Source organism: Ochotona curzoniae, unplaced genomic scaffold (genome assembly GCF_017591425.1).
Source record: "Ochotona curzoniae isolate NIBS_2020 unplaced genomic scaffold, NIBS_Ocur_1.0 contig_1274, whole genome shotgun sequence".
Taxonomy (NCBI): domain Eukaryota; kingdom Metazoa; phylum Chordata; class Mammalia; order Lagomorpha; family Ochotonidae; genus Ochotona; species Ochotona curzoniae.
In genome coordinates, this window is record NW_024465023.1 from 9,203,534 (window position 1) to 9,223,465 (window position 19,932).

The following is a 19,932-nucleotide window of genomic DNA, read 5'->3' on the forward strand; positions in this document are numbered from 1 at the left end:
CCCTTCTTTTACCCCTTAATCCCTGATGGTTACTAAGGTACCCTGTTTCTGGGATCCAACGTTAACTGGGAGGTTTAGTTTTTCTATGGATCCTTTAAAGCAACCTGGAAGTCCTGCCTCCAGCTTGTTGCCTGGCAGACTTTGCTGCTTGACTTTAGGTCCTCCCCTCCGTGTCACCGTGGCAACCTGCTTTCCCCCCCCCCCATTCCTTCCATTCTTTTTCCTGGACAGCATCCTTTGAATTGCCTTAGAGAATGGACCGATTCAAGGTGGAGGTTTGTTCCCATGGCAATCAGCCGTTCACTAGTAGCCCTAAGATTTACACAAATCGTTCCACAGGTACCATCAATTACACCCACGCCAGTCAACCTTGCCCCCAGCTTCTAAATGGTTCCAGCTGCCAGCAATAGGTGCCGAGCCAGAGTGTGCCCTCTCTGGCCCAACCCCTATGTTAGGTTAAATCTAGCTTCCCCAAGTCAAGGCAGAGCCAGGTTCCGCCTCCCATAATAACTCTGGCCAGAGCCCAAGCTTGCTCTGTGAGCACTTAGTTTCTCAACGCTCCTTTGCGTGTCTGGCAACCATCCTGCCCTCCTACCTCCGCTCCGTTCTAAATTCGTCTTTTCTAGCCAATCGCTATAGAGCTACCCTGTCCTCCTACGCAGAGCAGGGCTGGCTGCTACGCCCATTTCTATACAAGTCCTGCTTCCGCTAAGCAGCGTGGCTCGCAGCACCGCCTGCTTGCTGTTTTGGCAGCTGTCTAGGAGTCTCGTCCGCCAATCACTGGAAAGCTGCACCCGCTCTTACCTCCCCCCCGCCCGTCCCCCGCCCGTCCCCCGCCATCTTCAGGGGCTTTCTACCTTCAGTTCCGTTTGGGCCAATCAGCACGAGGCAGGTGCTCCCCCCACCTTATCAATTAACCACGATCTGTCGGGCCCCCTAGAGCCAATCTGCGTGGAGCAACGGCGAGTCCCTGCGTGTCTCCTCGGGACTCGGGTGTCTGTCCGGGGCACGTCATGTCGCCTTGGGCCAATCACGGAGTGGCTCTGTGGGACTGGCTCCGCCCCACCGAGCCCTGAAGCCGTGCGGTCTGGCCGTGGCGCCTTGGCCAATCAGCAAGCGGCGGGAGGTTGGGGCTCCTCCCTCGCAGGCCCACGTGAGCGGTGGGGAAACGCAGGGGCGGCTTCTAGGTGCTGCCGCCGCCGCCGCCACCACCGCCACCACCGCCGCCTCAGAACCCGGGCCTGGGGGGCGGTGGGGCCGCGTATGGAGCCCCCGCCCCCCGGAGCTACTAACACCGCCTACGCCGCCGCCGCCGCGCTACACACAGGTGAGTTCCGGCCTGGAGGATAGAAGGTCCTATCCATGACCCCATGTATCCTTCCCGCCCCCGCGTGGGGAATGTGGCTTGGCCGGTGGCCTGTGGGTGTCCGGCTCCCTACTACCACCACCATGGCTGGTGCACCTGCATGTGGCATGCCCTCCCTTCCCTTTGCCCCCAATGCTGGATCTGACCGTGGCCTAATGTTCCCCCTCCCGCTGTATAATGGATCGGTCTGCGCGCTTCTATTCTCCACACCCCAATTTACAGTGGACTCGTCCATGGGCTTGCCCCACCCCCCACCCCCCACTTAGAGCCAGTTCGCGGCATTGTCCAGCCCCCTTAATAGTAGGTGCTTGTTGCAGTTCTTCAGCCTCAACTTTCGGGGGCCCCTCTATGGCCTTGTTTATTGCACCCGTCCTGGTCCCCATAGAGAATCCGTGGCTCTGTACTCCACCGTGAACACACATACACACGTGTGCCCGTGCGCGCTCCTGTTTCAGCGAGTCCACCTGAGTTTGTGTGGTTTCCGTTCTGCCTTCTCCAGGCTCTATTAGTCCCTGGCTTTATCAAGGCCGCGCTCCCTTTCTAGAGTTCAGACTGGTCTTCAGAACCGCGGGCTTAGCAGTCCAGTGCCCTGTCTTACCTCCTATTTTGTATACTGTCACCCCAGGGCTTGGGCTTCCCACTTCCTTTTCCTAGTGGGTTGCTTCGGTGCTGTGTACTCCAGTCTCTGTTTGCAGTGGCACAGTCTCTGGCTTTGTCCTGCTTTCCTCTTAATCAAGTTTTTCCGCTGGTTTTTCTCCCTTTCAGCTGTTGCTCAAGAATCCATAAGCTTTTCCTGCTAGGAGATGAACCTTATCTCCCGCTCCCTTACACAAGGATCTGTTCCATGGTCTTCCTGCCCCCACCCAGTGTTCTTCCATCCCGCCTCTCCCTTACTCCCTCCTCCTGTGCAGTCCCAATCCCTGGGGAGTCTAAGCCTGTGCACTTTTGGTTGTGGAGCACTGTGCTTCATACACACTCTTAGTCACCAAGACGTGCTGCGTCCTCACTGTAAGTGAATACATTAGCGGCAGTGATAATGACCACGCCAGGAGGAGCTAACATTTACTGAACATCTGGTATGAACAGGTAAAGTGTTTTTATGTAGGGAACTCATTTTATCTTCACCACTATCTCGTGAGATAGGTATGGCAGAAGTGGGAGCCTAGCAAGCTCAGAGGCCTCACTCAGAGGTGCTCCAGTAAGTAAGCCGGGCACAACAGCTCTCGAAGCTGCCCTCTTTTACCTCGAGCCAGATCACGCCATAGGAAGCCCCACTCAAAAAAAGCAAATGCATTCCCGGCTCCATGTGTTTAGTTTTTCTGTTTCCTGTGCCTGCAGAATCGTCTCAGCAGCCAGCCACCAAATCCTAGCAGCTGGGTGACCACCCCCACCTCTTAAGCACACACACACACACACACACACAAGCACATGCGCGCGCACACACACATGACTGCTTTAACCACGTTATCTCTGCACGTGTTTGCTCGTTTGTGAAATGAGGGAATCGGAATCCCCTCCAGCGTAAATAAAGAATACCTGTGAGTTAATGAAACCAATCCCTTGTCTGGCCTCCATCCACTCCCCACCTCCTAACTGTGTACACTGTTAGGGTGCGGGAAGGACTCCTGTCAGCACCTCCCCGCTGCTTTTCCAACAGAGCCTGTACATCCTGCCACAGGGCCTTTGGACTAGCAATTCTCCAATGTCTCTGGCATCTGCCTGGTTCCTGTCTGGGCTCTGTGGCATGAGTGAATGGGACACACTGTGAAGAGACATGTATAAACAAAGCTTTGAAGAATGACAGTTTATATGTGAGAAAGGTGTTAGCAAAAGGATGTGTTTCCCAAACTAATATATAATATCTCCTCTTGAAGGCGCAGGTGGGAGAGCTGCTTTTAAGAGTCCTTGGGAGAAAAAAAACAGAGTCCTTGAACTGCACTGTATCTGGGTAGTGTTTATCACACTGTGGTACTTGGGCTATACTATTTAAAGGCACACATGTAATAAAGTTCCTCTGAATGGTATTTCTAACAACAAAGCCACTCTTGACGGTGGGCTCCCACACACTCAGCAGGACTCAGGCCCCGTAACTGTTCTGTTGGTCCCTTCGTCCTTTCCCGCTCCCTGACATATTGGCCGGTTTAGTTACTGTCTCTCCTCATTAAGTGGTTGTCCTGTAAGAATTTACACTTTATGTCTGCTTGTTTGCCCTAGTGTCTTCAGCTCCCTGGAAAAAAAAAAGAAAGAAAGAAAAAGAAAAGACCCAGGTATACAGTAGGTGCTCACTAAGAATTTATTGTGTGAATAAATAGGAAAAAACAGAATTTCAGACCTTGGTACTGGGGACAGGAGGGGTAAGAAGGGATATGAGCGGGAACAAAACAGGCGCATAGCCCTGTCCTTGGGGAGGACACCGTGTAAACAAAACAAGTGAAATGAGATCGTTAAACCGGGTGGTAAGGAGAAAACAGGAAGTGGAGCAGTAGGAATGGGTGAAATGTTAGGCAAAGGAAAGGACTCTTGAATTAGGGCCTGGAGGAGGTGAGGAAAGGATCTGTGATGTCTCAGGGAAGATGTGCCGGTGGAAGCAACAGCTAGGCAAAGTCCTCGTGGTAGGACTGTGCCTGTTGTGTCCGGGACCGTGGAGGAGGCTGGTGTGGTGGGGAACGAGGCACATAGGGGGTAGAAGCTGAGGTCACAGCAGTGACAGTAGCCAGCTGGCACAGGCCGATGTGATATATATCTGATTGGAAAGAAGGAACGAGGAGGCAGACGAATGATACACAAGCTAGAAATGCTAGCTAACATTTGTCTACCATGTGCCAAAACGCTTTTTCTAAGTCCCTTGCGTATATTGACATATTTCATGTTCCAAAAAAAGCCTTAAAGAAGAAGTGTATTTTTGAGGCTATTTTGAGAACAAAACATTACCATTTTACAGATGAAGAACTAGGGACAGAGAGGTTGAGACACTTGGCTCAGGGTCACGCAGGCAGGTCATGGCCAAGGAGTATAAGGCTAAAGAAACAGAATGGGTCTGCAAGAGTAGACAGGTTATTTGATGCGCCACATCACAGAGGGAGAATTCATTCTGCCTGGAAGGTACCAGAACTTGATGGTTGTGTAATCAAAGTTCATGGGGTGAGGGAAGGACTCCTCTGGCAGTGAGAACACATGTGTGCGTATCTCCCAGAAGTAGGCTATGTGGGTCGCTCAGGATGGTTGTCTCAGGTCAGCATCACTTCCACCAGGAAACCCTCCCTGCTTACCTCCCAAGATTGTAGCCTTGCATGTTTTGCTTTCTTGATGACTGGAGCCAAAGCTCATGGGTTTGAATCCCAGCCCCACCAGCTTTCCAGCTGTGCAGTTCAGGGATATTTCTCTGAAGTATATATTCTCAGTGCAGGATACTTCTCTGTGCCCCCATTGCTTCATCTGAACAGTGACAGCTGTAATAACCACCCTTGAGTTCTTGGTTAGAGGATTAAAAGAGCGTATAGCACATATTAAGGACAGTGCGACTGGATTGTATTTTTAAAATTAATGCTCATGGCCATGCACATCAGGGTCTACCAAGCCTCTGAATGTCTCCAAAACTGGTTGCCTGCTCACCTCACAAACCATACCCCTTTTCCCCCGACCCTGACACTCCTACTGCTGGGTTTTTCTGTTCTCATTCCTTGCTTTCTGGTCCCCTCCATTGGAGCTGGCTGCACCCTCCGCTTCAAAGCTCTTCACGCTGGCTGCGTCCTTGGCTGGGCATAGTACCCCCATTGCCCACAGCCCAGCTGCTTCGCCTCTTCTAGGTCTTTGCTCCCATATGATGTCCTCAGTGGCCACGCTGTCCTGACTCCCTGTGTCAAAACAACTGCTCTTTTTCTGCTCCCGTTTGGCCCGCTGCCTTCAACACCATTAGGTATGCTCTTGTTTGCCTTGGTTCTCGTCCTGCCCACTCCACCCGTGTATGCATTCCTGTACAGCAGGGAGTTTTGTCTTTTTTTTTTTTCCACATTTGTGTCCCTAGCACTGGGCTATGGTAGACACTCAAATCCTTGCTGAAAATGAATGGGATGAAGAGGAGTAAACACATCTGAGTGAGGCAGAATACTAGAGTTCTTATTAGGGGTCGAGTGGGAGAAGTGATAATAAGCAAAATACAAAGCCCTGTTGTGCTGGCAAGGCTGGAAGCCAGCCGGCAGATTTTCACTGAGCTGCTAGAGTCTGGAAGAGAAGGCAGTAAAAAAAAAAAAATCGCTTCTCGGCCTTTTGGCTAAGATCAAGTGAGAAGCCAGCAAATTTGCCTGGGTTCACGACCAGGAGTCACACTCAACTCTCCAGGCATCTGAAACAAGTCTGGCCTTCAACATAAACTCTGCTAATCCTCCGGCGACAGGACTGTCCCCATCCCACATTGCACGACGCTGTGACTTGTATAATTACCCAAGACTGGGCCAGCTGCATGAACTTGGAATCAGGTCAGGCAGAAGAGGATCCTGCTGTGTGGTTAGTTTGTGGCAGAATAAAGAATCCACAGTAACTGGAGGATCTTTGAAAGCTTCTGTTTTAACCCAGTGATCCTGGCCAGGTGAATAGTTGATTAGTTAAAGTTCATTCTCTTAAGGAACAGGAAGTTCATGTTTATTTTCCATTTGCTGCTAGGAAAAGACACGGCTGGAGTGACAGGGAGGGGCCTGCTCTCCGAGGGACATGCCTGAGAGGCAGCAGTTGATGTTCTGGGGGCAGGGGAAGCAGGGTGGCACTATAATCTGATGGCTAAAAAGCTCAGATGCTGGCTGTGCTGCTTCCAGCTGTGTGGCCTGGGCAAGTTCCAGAGCCATCTTGTGCCTGCGCTTCATCACCTGGAAAATAGTAATCAGACGACCCTAGATCCTAGCCTTGGGATGAAGGACCAAGGAGTCCGTACCTGTAAAAATACAGCACTGCAGGCGCACATGACCCGATCAAACTGGGCTGGGTAGGTTTCGTAGTCTTAGATTTTAGAAAGGTACCGTGGTGCACTTGCGATGTGTTACATAATCACATAATCGCCTCCATGAGCTCTGGCATCAACTACGTTTCTGTCTCTGCAGCAAGCGGAATGAGGCTCAGTAAAGACCGAAAAGGACCTGACTGCCATTCAAATCGGATTTTGCTGCCAAAAGAGTTACAAAGAAGCTTTCAGGTGTCAGGGCTTTTTGGATTTCTGAAAAGTAGAATAAGCAATTATTAACAAATTGGAAAATAATGTTTATTTAAACCCTACTGCCCTCCAGGGTGTATCATATTGAACCCACACAATAACCCTATGAAGCAAGTATCGTTGTTATTGTTTGTGTTTGACAGATGAGAAAATTGAGGTAGAAAGGAATGAAAAGTACGTGCCAAGGGTCACACAGCTAACAGGAGGATATGTCACACTGTTTGTGGGGAAAAAACAGGATTAAAGGTATAAGTTTATTTTTAGGAGAAATGTGTTATAAAAAGAAAAAACTTTGCAGCAAAATAAACTTGCTGAATTCCATTATTTCCTGGAGGTTTTTGAAATACTTTCGTAATTGGCAGAAACAGGATTCGAACCTTGGCAATCTGAGCCTAGAACCTGGGCTGTTGTCCAATAAGCCGCACTGCTGCTTTGCTTGGAACAGTGCCTGACATGTGTAAGTACTCAGTGTATATTAGTTATTGCTGTTGTTGAGAACATATAGGGACGAGAGTTGCTATGGAAGGGAGAGGACTTGGCAGCAGAGGGACAAGTGGGAACAGGCCCTGGGATTCAGGAAGACTTCTTAAAGGGCCTCCAACTGGGGCTGAAAGATGTGGAAGACTGATAAGTGGAGGTAAGGAACCAGCTTTAAGAGGAGTGGCAAAAGAAAGCCTTCCCACAAACTTAACCTTGATGTGGTAGGAGACACCGGTTAGGTTCAGACGAGGGGGACTGCCCTAGATACCCGCAGTGGTGGTCAAAAATTCATCTGCTTAAAGCAATGGGTTTGCAGTCCTGTAGTGCTGTATGGGTGCAACCCTGGTCTCCCCAGGCTGATGTCAAGGTGTTGGCAAGGCCGTGATCCTTTGTAGCACTGCTCGGGGAGAATCTGTTTCCAGCTTATTTGAGTTATTGGCACAGTTTGATTCTCTGAGGTTGGAGGACCAAGAACACTATTTCCTTACTGGCTTTCAGTTTGGGGCCCTTTCCAACTTTAAGATGTTGCCCACTTGCCTTGGCATAGGGCTCCTTTTTTCCATCTTCAAAGCCAGCAGCAGTAGGTCAAGTTCCTCTCACATTTTGAATGTCTCCTCCTCCTCTATTGTCTCATCTCTGCGTTACTTTTCTGGCTCCCTCTTCGGCTTTTCAGAGTTCACATGGTTATATCCAGCTCTCTCAAAAAATCCAGACAAATCTAAGTCTGTAACCTTATTCCATGTGCAGAGGGTCCCAGGTTATGTGGACATTTTTGAGTCGGGATGGCATTTTCGTACCTACCACAGTCTGCCCTCTGATCCCAAAAGTTTCACATAAGTGGCACATGCAAAACCCATTCACAGCACCCTAAGAGCCGTGTGTGTGTGTGTGTGTGTGTGTGTGTGTGTGTGTGTGTGTGTGTGTGTGTGTATGTGTATGTATGTGTATCATCCCAATAAACAAAACTGGGAAGCATAAAAGTTCATCTGACGGCATTCAGGGAAGGATGATAGCATATGTAGAGGCGAAATGACAAGAAAGGAATTCCCCCCTCCCTTCCATCTCTCATCTCTGCCTCCTCCTGTGTCCCCAGCTTCTCAGCTCTGAGTTCTCTACCCCTCCAGGTACTCCTGGGATGGCGTGAGTGCTCCCCCAGCGATGGACCCATCTGTGACGCTGTGGCAGTTTCTGCTGCAGCTGCTGAGAGAGCAAGGCAATGGTCACATCATCTCCTGGACCTCACGAGATGGTGGGGAATTCAAGCTGGTGGATGCAGAGGAGGTGGCCCGACTCTGGGGGCTGCGCAAGAACAAGACCAACATGAACTACGACAAGCTCAGCCGGGCATTGCGGTACTACTATGACAAGGTAAGGCCTCTAAGCCCAAGGCCGGAAGCCTGTGACATTGAGATCAGAAAAGTCATTATCTTGTTTAACTTCTCCTATAACATTGAAAACAATATGAAAATGTATTACTTCTCAAATCCTTTGCCTAGGACCTTCAGACTAACTTAATCTCCCTTATTTTCTTTGGTTAAAACCTTTATAATCCTCTTTTAGTCAACAATGTGTGCTATTCTTATTCCTGGAGTCGCAACCTCCCTGAAAAGGTTATGCTTATCTTCCTGACTTCGTTCTCTGAAACTACAGCATTTTTTTTTTTTTTTTACCAATTCTTTCGCTAAAGTCTCTGAAACAGCATGTATAAAGCCAGCTCCACACCCCATACTTTTGGATTCCCAAAGCATCCCTGATCTACTCCAGTATCTGTATGAGCTGTTTTATTTCATTACTACTACAGCAAAAATTTTAAATTTCCTTCATCCTGTACACACAGACTCTCTGAACAAGATTTTTCCTCTCCTTAATGTTTATACCAGGCATCTCACTTTGTTATTTAGCTGGATGAGGCCTGCCGCGGTAGCCTAGCAGCTGAAGTCCTTACCTTGCATGTGTCATGCCGTGCCGGGATCCCATATAGCCACCACTTCTAATCCTATCAGCTCCACTTCCCATCCAGCTCCCTGCTTGTGGCCTGGGAAAGCAGTGGAGGACGGCCCAAAGCCTTGGGACCCTGTACCCGCGTGGGAGACCCGGAAGAGGCTTCAGGTTCCTGGCTTCCTGGCTTCAGATTAGCGCAGCTCCAGCCTTTGTGGCCACTTGGGGAGTGAATCAGCAGATGGAAGATCTTCCTTTCTTTCCTCCTTTCTGTGTATCTGACTTTCTTATGTAGCTGAAACCTCCACCACAACAATGTTCCTTTTCATTCCTCTTCTGAGAAACAAAAACCCTGATCAGCATCATGACCTCACAAGGTGGCTGGTGTTGTGGCAGGCTAAGCCACCGCCTGTGGTGCCAGCATCCCAGTTGAATGCTGAATCACGTCCCAACTGCTCCACTTCCGATCCAGCTCCCTGCTACTGTACCTGAAAAAGCAACGGAAAGTGGCCCAAGTGCTCGGATCCCTGCACCTGTGTGAGAGACCAAGATGGAGTTCCAGGCTCCTGGCTTCAGCCTGGCACAGCCCCTATCCCTGCAGACATTTGAGGAGTGAATCAGCAGACGGAAGATCCATCTCTTGCTCTCTGACTCTGCCTTTCAAATAAATAATCCTTAAAAAAAAAAGCCTCACTGGGATGCCCTAGTATCTCCACAGTCCTCTTGCCCCCAGAACAGCCACATTCTTACATTGCACACATTAATCATCGAAGGCATTTATTCCATTTTCCTATTTTATGCTTTTAACTTGGACCCCCAGAGCACCAAGGTTACCTCTGTATCCCCAAAGGTCCACCAGAACCTCCCTGAGTACCCTCCAGACCAGACTGGTCGTGAAATAAAATCTCAAACATACTTGGCTCCCCCAAACCGGCCCTGAGATCTGCTCCCACAGTGTTGACACCAATATTTTTATTGGTCTTTTCTAATTGTTATCAGCGGGTTCATTTTATCACTCTTTTAGCTTACAAACCTCCACAATGCCACAGCAGTATTTTTCACTTATTTGAGGGGCTCAGACTATGTTCCCATCCACTGGTTCACTCTCCAAATAACAGCAGCTGGGGCTGGGCCAGGCTGAAGCTGAGAGCTCGCAAGTCAGTCCTTGTTTCCCACATGAGTGGGAACCATCACCTGCTGTCTCCGAGGTGGCACATTAGCAAGAGTGTAGAATTGGGAGCAAAGCTTTGACTTGTACCCTGGGCATCGCAGCATGGCATGTGGATATCCCAAACAGCATCATTTACTATCACACTAAACCTCTATCCCCACAATTTTATTTATTTATTTTTAAAGATTTGTTTATTTTTATTACAAAGTCAGATATACAGAGGAGGAGAGACAGAGAGGAAGATCTTCCTTCCAATGATTCACTCCCCAAGTTAACCGCAACGGCCAGCGCTGCACTGATCTGAAGCCGGGAACCAGGAACCTCTTCCTGGTCTCCCACGAGGGTGCAGGGTCCCAAGGCTTTAGGCCGTCCTCGACTGCTTTCCCAGGCCACAAGCAGGGAGCTGGATGGGAAGTGGAGCTGCCAGGATTTGAACCGGCACCCATATGGGATCCTGGTGCATTCAAGGTGAGGACTTTAGCCGCCAAGCTACGCCGCCGGGCCCTATCCCCACAATTTTAATGAGGCCTTCTTACCTTGTCTGCTGTAATGGACCTCGGCCCGCTCCACTTCTATGTTAATAACTTTAAATACTCTTTATTAATAATTCATCTTCCCACTCAGCTGAATTAATTTATTCTCTTCCAACATTTATAACAGTTACTTTATTTTCCTGTTGTATCGCATTAGCTCGCCTCCAAATCTGTGTCCTGGCAGCCACCCCATAGGCCTGGCATTGTTAACCTGCAGGCACCTCTGCTGCTCAGAGGCTTGGGAGAACCTGCCCCTGGTACCATGCTCCCCTTGATGGGCCCCATTGTGAACAAGATCCAGTGGGGCTGGGGGAGCAGAGAGATGGAGATGAAGAGTGGCAATGGGAAACTTGAAGGTTGGTGCATGAGGAAGACATTAAAGAAAGCATCATGGAAGGGAGGAAGAAACAGAAGAGATAGTGAGACAGGAATTGAGGGGAGTGAAGAATGTAGACATTGAAAGAATGAGATGGGTGAAATTGGGGCAGGTGGGAAGAATGGTGCTAGGAGGAAAAGGACCCCTCCATTCTCTCCTCTCCCGGTCTCCTCTTTCCTCTAAGGCTCTCTGTTTTGTCTCCTTCCTTCCCAGAATATCATCCGCAAGGTGAGCGGCCAGAAGTTTGTCTACAAGTTTGTATCCTACCCCGATATCGCAGGGTGCTCCACTGAAGACTGTCCACCCCAGCCTGAGGTGTCTGTTACCTCTGCCGTGGCCAATGTGACCCCTGCTACTGTACATGCCACCCCTGGGGACACTGCCTGTGGCAAACCAGGCACACCCAAGGGTACAGGAATAGCAGGCCCAGGTGGTTTGGCACGCAGCAGCCGCAACGAGTACATGCGCTCCGGTCTCTACTCGACCTTCACCATTCAGTCCCTGCAGCCACAGCCACCCTCTCACCTCCGATCTGCCTTGGTGCTCCCCAACACCACCTCTGGAGGAGCAGCAGCGCCCCCCTCAGGGAGCAGGAGCGCCAGTCCAAACCCCTTGGAGGCCTGCCTAGAGACAGAGGAGGCTGGCCTGCCTCTGCAGGTAAGGACTGGAATGTGAAAGTTCCCTAAGAGGGGGGCTGTACAGTTCCAGAATGAGCAGGAAGGCTGGTACAAGAGGTGCAGAAGTCCCCTTGGAGAGACTGGCACTGTGATGCAGTGAGTTAAGCAATCACTTGGAATGCTACCTTTCTCATTAGAGCACTAATTCAAGTCCCAGCTACTTTTCCACCACTCCAGCTCCCCACTAATGCACATGGGAAAGCGACAGGTGATGGCCCAGATGTGTGGACCCCTGCCACTCACATTGGAGATTCAGTTGGAATTCCTGGCTCTTGGCTTCAGCCTGACCCAACCCTGGCAATTGCAGTCATTTGGGGAGTAAACCACTGAATGGAAGATCTTTCTGTCTCTGTCTCGCCTTCTCTCTGTAAATCTGCCTTTCCAATAAAAATAACTGTTGAAAAAGAAAGAAACTGCCCTCTAGAGGCAAGGCAGACTCTAAACAATTACTAGTATATCCTGCTGTGCCTGGGTTAATGGTCTCTATATCTGTCACTCTGTCTTTTAAATAAATAAAATATATCTTTAAAAAGAAGACCCCTTGGAGAAAGGGGTGGAAAGGAGAGCTCTACAAATCTTAAGATGGAAAATAAATGTCCTACAATTCAGTGTTACCTGCATGTTGTGGCTGCCATGAACGCGGGCTCTCACTTCAGTGCTTGTCAGGACCATCCAGAGGGCCTGTTAACACATGGCTGGGGCTCACCTGCAGAGTTTCTGATTGCATAGGTCTGGGGAGGGGAACTTCCATTTTTTTTTAAAATGTGTTACCTTGAAAGAGAAACAGAAAGCTACCTTCCTCTGGTTCACTGCCCAAATGCCCATAATAACCAATGTTGGGTCAAAGCAAAGCCGGGAACCAGAAATTCAGTCTGGGTTTTCAGCTTGGGTGCCAGGGACCTGTGCGTTGAACTATGGCCTGCTGCCTTCCTGAGTACACATTGGCAGGAGGCTGAAAGCAGAGCTGGGACTCACGTCTAGGCACTCAGATGTGGAATACAACCCATTGCTGCTAACTGGATGTCCAACCCAAAATTCAGCACAACTGGTTTGTCAATAAAATTTTGAGGACCCCTGTTTAGTGCATGAGGCAGGACATTGTCAGTTGTCACAGCTGGGCATGGGCGTCTCACCCAAGGCCACTGCCCCTGCAGAAATCCCACTTCCCTAAAGTAGTCCTGTGTCCTGTGGGAAGATCTGCACTTATGCAGAGTTGAGCCCCAAACATCAAGTTCCAGGGAAATCATTGGGTAGCTCATGAGAGCAAGCTGTTCTACCTAAACCAGTTTACCTACCCACTCTGCAACCACCCCTCTCCTAGGTCATCTTGACCCCTCCCGAGGCCCCGAACATGAAATCCGAAGAGCTGGATGTGGAGCCTGGTGTGGGCCGGCCACTGCCCCCAGAAGTCAAAGTGGATGGGCCCAAAGAAGAGTTGGAAGGCATGATGGAGGCAGGGTTTGTCCCAGAAACCACCAAGGCTGAGGCAGAAGTTCCTCCAACAGAAGGTGGGCCAGCCCGGCTGCCTGCAGTCTCTAGGGAGACTGCAGCGCCAGCGGGTAGCCTGGCAGCCTCTAGCCCTGAGAGTTCCCAGCCACAGAAGGGCCGGAAACCACGGGACCTGGAGCTTCCACTCAGCCCAAGCCTGCTTGGTGGGCCGGGACCCGATCGGACTCCAGGTTCTGGAACTAGTTCTGGTCTGCAGGCACCAGGACCAGCTCTGACGCCTTCTCTACTACCTACGCATACACTGGTGAGTGCCTGTGAATGAGGCAGGCCTGGCAGCCAGGGTGGATGGGATTGGTGCTAGGCAGGTGATTTACAGGACTTCAAAGGAGGAGGATGTGGTCACTGAAGAGGTTGAGCCTTGCAGTGCAATTAGCAGCCGTGAGACTTACCTGGGAGGACTGGAACTAAGTTGAAAGGCAGGTCTGGGGACTTCTATGGGCAGGATTGAGGGGCTGCCTGATGTTCTGTAGGAACTGTTTCCAGATTAGACTGTGGCTTAAAGATTCTGAGTGGGGCTTTGGGGTCTGGGATTGGCCAATTGGCTCTCCTGTCAGGTATCTGAGTGGGACATACAAGTTGGAGGTTAACCCTGAGCCACTGGGATTGTGCTTTGTGAGATGTGAGGACAAGGAGTGGCTAAGTTTTTGGGGGTGAGTGCTCAGGAGTTGGGAGGGGGTGTCTAAATTTTGGGAGCTGTCAGGGGCATGGCCTTAGTAGTTATGGTCTAGGTCTGTCAACTTTTGGGGAGTGAACTTAGGAGTCCAAGGGGAAAATTGGTGGTACGGCTGTGACCAAGGTCCTTCCGTGTCTCATGCCTGTGTGCCCTGTGCTCACTGTGAGTACCCCTTCCCTGCAGACCCCGGTGCTGCTGACTCCCAGTTCGCTGCCTCCCAGCATTCACTTCTGGAGCACCCTGAGTCCTATTGCACCCCGTAGTCCGGCTAAGCTCTCCTTCCAGGTAGGATGCCTTCCTCTCCCATCTTGGGGAGGGTGAGAGACCCTAGAACGACCCCCCCATCCATGACCTCTCCCTGTTTCTGTCCCCTCCCCCCCCAGTTTCCTTCCAGTGGCAGCGCCCAGGTGCACATCCCTTCCATCAGCGTGGATGGCCTCTCAACCCCCGTGGTGCTCTCCCCAGGGCCTCAGAAGCCATGACTTCCACCACCACCACCATCCCCTTCTGGGGTCACACCATCCATGTCCTTGAAATTCTCTCCAGCCAGCCATCTCAAGGAGAAGCATAATTCAACTGACAGACTCACGCTCTGGTTGTGGTGGGGTGGGGGATTCTTGGGAAGAAGCTCTCCCACTAGCTCTTCTATAAAACACCCACGACTTCTGTGCTCTTTGTCAGTCCCCCAGTGGCCGCCCTGGCACGTCTCCTACTTCAAGGGTAGGGGCGGTTTATTTATTTATTTTTTGAAGGCCACTGGGAGGAGCCTGGCCCAATCCTTTTAGGGGAATGGTTAAGATGTCTCCCCTGCGTCCCCACTTTTTCCCCTCCGAGACGAGACAATCAGGGTCTGGCTTGAGATAGACATTTCCTTATTTATTTCTCAGCCTACCCTTGGGGAGATGAGGGAGCCCTGTCTCTATTTTGGGATTTGGGTAGAAAAGCTAAGCTTGTTGCATTTTTTTTTTCAATTATTATTATTATTGTTGTTGTTGTTGTTGTTATTCCTGGCCACCTCTTAGAGTCCAGGGAAAAACAAATTGTACCATTTAATGGTTTGGGAGTCTTGGCCAAGCAAGAATCACACCTTTGAAATGGGTATTTCCACCTCCGCCTTTCTCTCAGACAACTTGTTCTATTTTCAACCAACATTCTGGCCAGGGAGGAATGCCCTGTTGTTCTTCTCCCCCCTGAGAAGCCATTCCTTTGTCTGCCAAACTCCCTGGGGTCCTGTGTGTTACCTCCCAATGGAGGATTTTTCTGGAGGAATGGTCCCCGTCTGGGGGACCCCTCCAACCTGTACTCCAGGTCTCCCTGTCTCCCACCCCTGCCATTTTGATAGTATAATCTATTTTTAAATGGGGCTTTTCAACAGGGGAGATGGGGGCATCTCTTCCTATATCAATGGGGTGGGTGGGAAGGAAGGGATTTGGGGGGGATCTTCCTGTCACCCCCAAGTGTTTATTTTTGATACCAAACATGTATTTTCAGCTCCCTCCCAGCCCCCCAATTTCCTGCGGGCGGGTACAAAGGACTCTAAGTGTCCCTGGAGTTGGGAGGGAAGACTGGGGGACATAAAACCTGTTCTGTCACAATTCCAGGCTGGAGAGGATGGGTTCAATAAAACTCCTGGGCTCACCTCCCATCAGCACCAGCCTAGTCCAGGCCTGCGGGTCTGGGGGTTGGTGATTTGGGGGACGGTGCTACACTCGTCTCCACTGTTTTACTTCCCCAAAATGGACCTTTTTTTTTCTAAGAGTCCCAGAGAATGGGGAATTGTTCCTGTAAATATATATTTTTAAAGGTGTTGCTGGAGGCTGCTGCCATTTTTTTTCCCTCTGATGTTGTCAGGACTGAGTGTGACAGGCATGATTTGGTGTAAAGGCAACGAGAGTGTGAAGCAGGGGTTGATTGTGAGAAAAAGTACCACGACATTAGGTATCCAAAATAATAGTGGCTCCAGATTGACAGCCAAGTGTGAGAAATATGGGAAGCTATGATTGTGTTTATGTGTGTGTGAGAGAGAGAGGGAGAGAGAATGAAGAAGGAGAGGGAAGGAAGAAGTTATGAACACAAACTTTTGATAGTGTGTCTTAATGGGAAATCATGTGTTTCAGGAAATCTCTCTGACTGAATGATTAAGATCCTGTAGAGAGGGAAGGTACTTAGCTTTAACAGTTAGGCCACAGGTTAGGATACCTGGTAATGCACATTGAAATACAATCCTGACTCCAAATTTCTGCTGTTGCATCCCCGAGGAAGCAAGTAGTAGAGTCCCCGACATTGATGCGCCAGACCTTGTTTGAGTGCCTGGCCCAGCCCAGTGCAGCCCAGCCCAGTCTGGCCACTGTAGGCATTTAGAGAGTGAGTTGGCATATAGGAGCACTCTTATTTTTTTATTATTTTTTTATTGAAAAGTCAGATACACAGAGAGGAGGAGAGACAGAGAGGAAGATCTTCTGTCTGATGATTCACTCCCCAAGTAAGCGCAATAGCTGGTGCTATACCAATCTGAAACCAGGAGCCAGGGACTTCTTCCAGGTCTCCCACGTAGTGCAGAGTCCCAAGGCTTTGGGCCGTCCTCACCTGCTTTCCCAGGCCACGAGCAGGGAGCTGGATGGGAAGTGGAGCTGCCAGGATTAGAACCGGTGCCCATATGGGATCCCAGCACATTCAAGGCAAGGACTTTTAGTTGCTAGGCCACGCCACCGGGCCCAGGAGCACTCTTTTAAATAAACGTAAAAATGCATATATATCTGCTGTTCCTAAAATCTACCAATGGCAATGTTTTTTGAAGACTTGTGATGCTACATAGACAATGTTTATGAGAAGGGAGTAAGGACTGCAGATTTGACACTATGCAGTCTGATGAGCAGGACCAACTGAGTGACCAAAATAGTGTGCAAGAGGTGGTTAGAGGAAATGGGTAGAGATTTGGGGGACCATGTACGGGTGGCAAATTTAACTGTGTGTAAGCAAGCTACTCTGAACAGTTGTCAGACTATTATTGCAAGGCTATAGTATCTACATGGCACCAGCATACCTGTGAGAATTTAAGAGACAATAAGCAGGACCAAGTGGTGGCTGAGACCCAAGATAGAAAAATGGTTCGTGAAAGGCGGAAGACAAGATTGAAAAAGAGCTGGTGATGGGAAGAGTGTAGGGTCGCAGTCATATGACCCTGAGATTATTGCTAACGATCAGCAGTTCCTGCTACAATCTCTCAGAATTTTACAAGACTGAATGAAGGGGTGTGAGAGAGGAAGTGAACTGTTGGTGAGGGAACTAGAAGTAGCGATATCTGGAAGTCAGTGACTGGAAGAGAAACTTGAAAACTGAGCAGCATATGTGTGTGTGTGAAGACTCAGGAAATCTATGTGAGAAAACGACACTGCGCCCTCATCAGGTGATGTGAGAAATTGATGCGACTGCAGTAATTCACATGTATATGAGGGGACTTGAAAAAGTTTATAGAAAAAGTTTATAGAAGGGGGCCGGGCAGCATGGCCTAGCGGCTAAAGTCCTCACCTTGAACGCCCCAGTATCCCATATGGGCGCTGGTTCTAGTCCCGGCAGCTCCACTTCCCATCCAGTTCCCTGCTTGTGGCCTGGGAAAGCAGGTGAGGACAGCCCAAAGCTTTGGGGACCCTGCACCCATGTAGGATACTCGGAAGAAATTCCTGGCTTCGGATCTGCATAGCATCGGCCATTGCACTCACTTGGGGAGTGAATCATCGGACGGAAGATCTTCCTCTCTGTCTCCTCCTCTCTGTGTATCTGACTTTCCAATAAATAAATAAATCTTTAAAAAAAAATCTTTAAAAAAAAAGTTTATAGAAGGGTGAACATTTGGCACAGTGGGTAAGGTACTGCCCAGGGTGCCTGTATGCCTTTTCAGAATGCCTAGGTTTGAGTCTTGGCTCTACATCCAGTTTTAGCTTCCTGCTAATGCACACCCTGGAAGCAGTGGGGTGATGGCTCAAGCACTTAGACTTCTGCCACCTATGTAGGAGACCTAGATGGAGTTCTTGGCTGCTGGCTTCAGCCTGGCACTCGGAAAGTGGAGGAAAGGGCTCTTAGGCTCACTGGCTTTTGCTCTCCCACCTCTCTTAAATGGAAAGAAATAAAGTGTAAATCGTTGTTTGGAATCCACACTTTAAAAACATGAGAGAAAAGCAGACTACGAGGGAAAAGATAGTATGCAACCCTGACTGTCCCATAGGAGGTAACTGCACTAGCATCCGAGAGCATGATGGTATACATATGTGTAAAACTCAGAGGCATACATGTATCTGGACCAACTGTGTCGAGAGCTGATTGAGACTAACTAAAAGACCTGAATGATAAAGATGGAGTGTGATATCCAATATAGTGGTTCTGTTGTATGAAAATCATAGGAAACTGTAAGAGACACTGGAAGCCGGGACCGTGGGATGTGAACTAAAAGTGGCTTGAGTGAGAAGGGCTAGGAGAGAAAGGTGTTCTTGTGTGTGGGTGAGAAACATAAACAACTCACAGTGACTAGAAATCAGTGACTGTTGTTGGTGTAGATGAGGAAGCAGCAGGCTAAATGAATGGCTGCCACATGTTAGGAGCTGATACCACTCTGTGTGAGAGAGACTGGTGAGAGAACCCTGGCAGGGCTGCACCAGTAAACGGGCTATAAGAGCCGGTGGTATGTTTGAAACTGCTAGGAGACTGCAGTGGGGCCAAGGGTCAAGGGTGGAAGATGAGTCCCTGAGGAGGGAGTGACCAAATATCCGAAAGACTATTGTGGCTATGTATGGGAACGTGTTCCTAAAAGACACCAGCGGAGGCTGTAAGTGTGGATAGAGAAGAAAATGTGAAGGAAAACAAGTTCGAAAGCATCTACGGAGACCACAAATCAAGCCTGAGATGCAGGGAAAGCCCTCTGCTCTTCGTCCTCTCCCTCTGCAGGCCCCTTCCCAGTTCTCTAAAGCTTGAAACGCTGGAGTTCCCCCAGACCTTGCAAGAGTCCCTCCTTCTCTTGTTCCTAATGGTCTTATCCAGTCCAGGAAGTAAAACTTGAAAAACTGCTCATTTCCTAAGTCCTGCCCAGATGCTAACGTCCAACTCGCCATTCTTAGTACTTGTCAGCATCTTGTATCCCAGGAACAGGTCCGTTCTGCAGATATTTTCTTGAGCACCAACTATTTGTTGGTCCCCATCCAATGCCCTGCAGACTCAGCAGTTAACACACTAGGCATAAACTCCTGTTGTTCACAGAGCTGCTATTTAGTGAGGGAGACCAACAAGAAAATACATCACACCAGGCAGTGACAGAAGACCAGAAAGACTGACTGACTCTCTCAGTGTTCCCCACAGTCACTGCCACAATGTATGAGAGAAGATGAAAGGGCCAGCATTCCTCTTCCATCAGGAATCCTATGAATATGCAGTGGAAGAACAGAGAAAATAGTGGTTTCTAACATTATCACCAGGGCAACCAGTGATTCCATAAGACAGCCAGTGAGAACTGCAGGTTTCTTGGGTAGTTTGTTTTCACAGGCTAACCAGCACTTACCCTTTAAATCTTAGACTCTTGAAAAGACTTTTGTTCTATGCACACTCTCAAAGACAAGCTAAGATTATGTGAGAACAGAGTATATCCGTAATGAATACAAATATTAACACACACCTTATCACCTGTAAAACAAGATCAAGATTCTTGAGGGATTTATTTTACTACTTGGCCAGATTCTTTGGTTTTGGTTTTTAGAATGGTATTTCTCCATTAATATAAACGACATGAGTTGTTGGCCTCTGTTTTTCTTAGGCTCTTTTTTTCCTTTTCATTAAAGAAGTCATCTCTGGAAACTTACAAGATCTCCTCTCCCGCCCAAACACACACACCGTTTTTTTTTTTTTTTTTTAAAGACAAAACAGATCTGTGGAGCTCAGTCTTACCTGCATGAAAAATGGGCTGAAGAGGAATTAACAGTAAAATAAGTATAGAAAATTCTCTCTAGATGGCAATCACAGAAAAAT

The 19,932-nt window shown here is 49.1% G+C and overlaps 1 protein-coding gene across 1 annotated transcript; it reads left to right on the forward strand.

Moving 5' to 3' along the window:
• Positions 1 to 1,219: 1,219 nt before the first annotated feature.
• LOC121168843 (ETS domain-containing protein Elk-1) lies at positions 1,220 to 15,730 on the forward strand. Its single transcript, XM_040999310.1, has 6 exons — positions 1,220 to 1,327; positions 8,171 to 8,414; positions 11,278 to 11,721; positions 13,063 to 13,494; positions 14,107 to 14,208; positions 14,307 to 15,730. Exons 2-6 carry the CDS (start codon positions 8,205 to 8,207, stop codon positions 14,403 to 14,405), a joined length of 1,287 nt encoding a protein of 428 aa, XP_040855244.1. The 5' UTR covers positions 1,220 to 1,327; positions 8,171 to 8,204; the 3' UTR covers positions 14,406 to 15,730.
• The last annotated feature ends 4,202 nt before the right edge of the window (positions 15,731 to 19,932 follow it).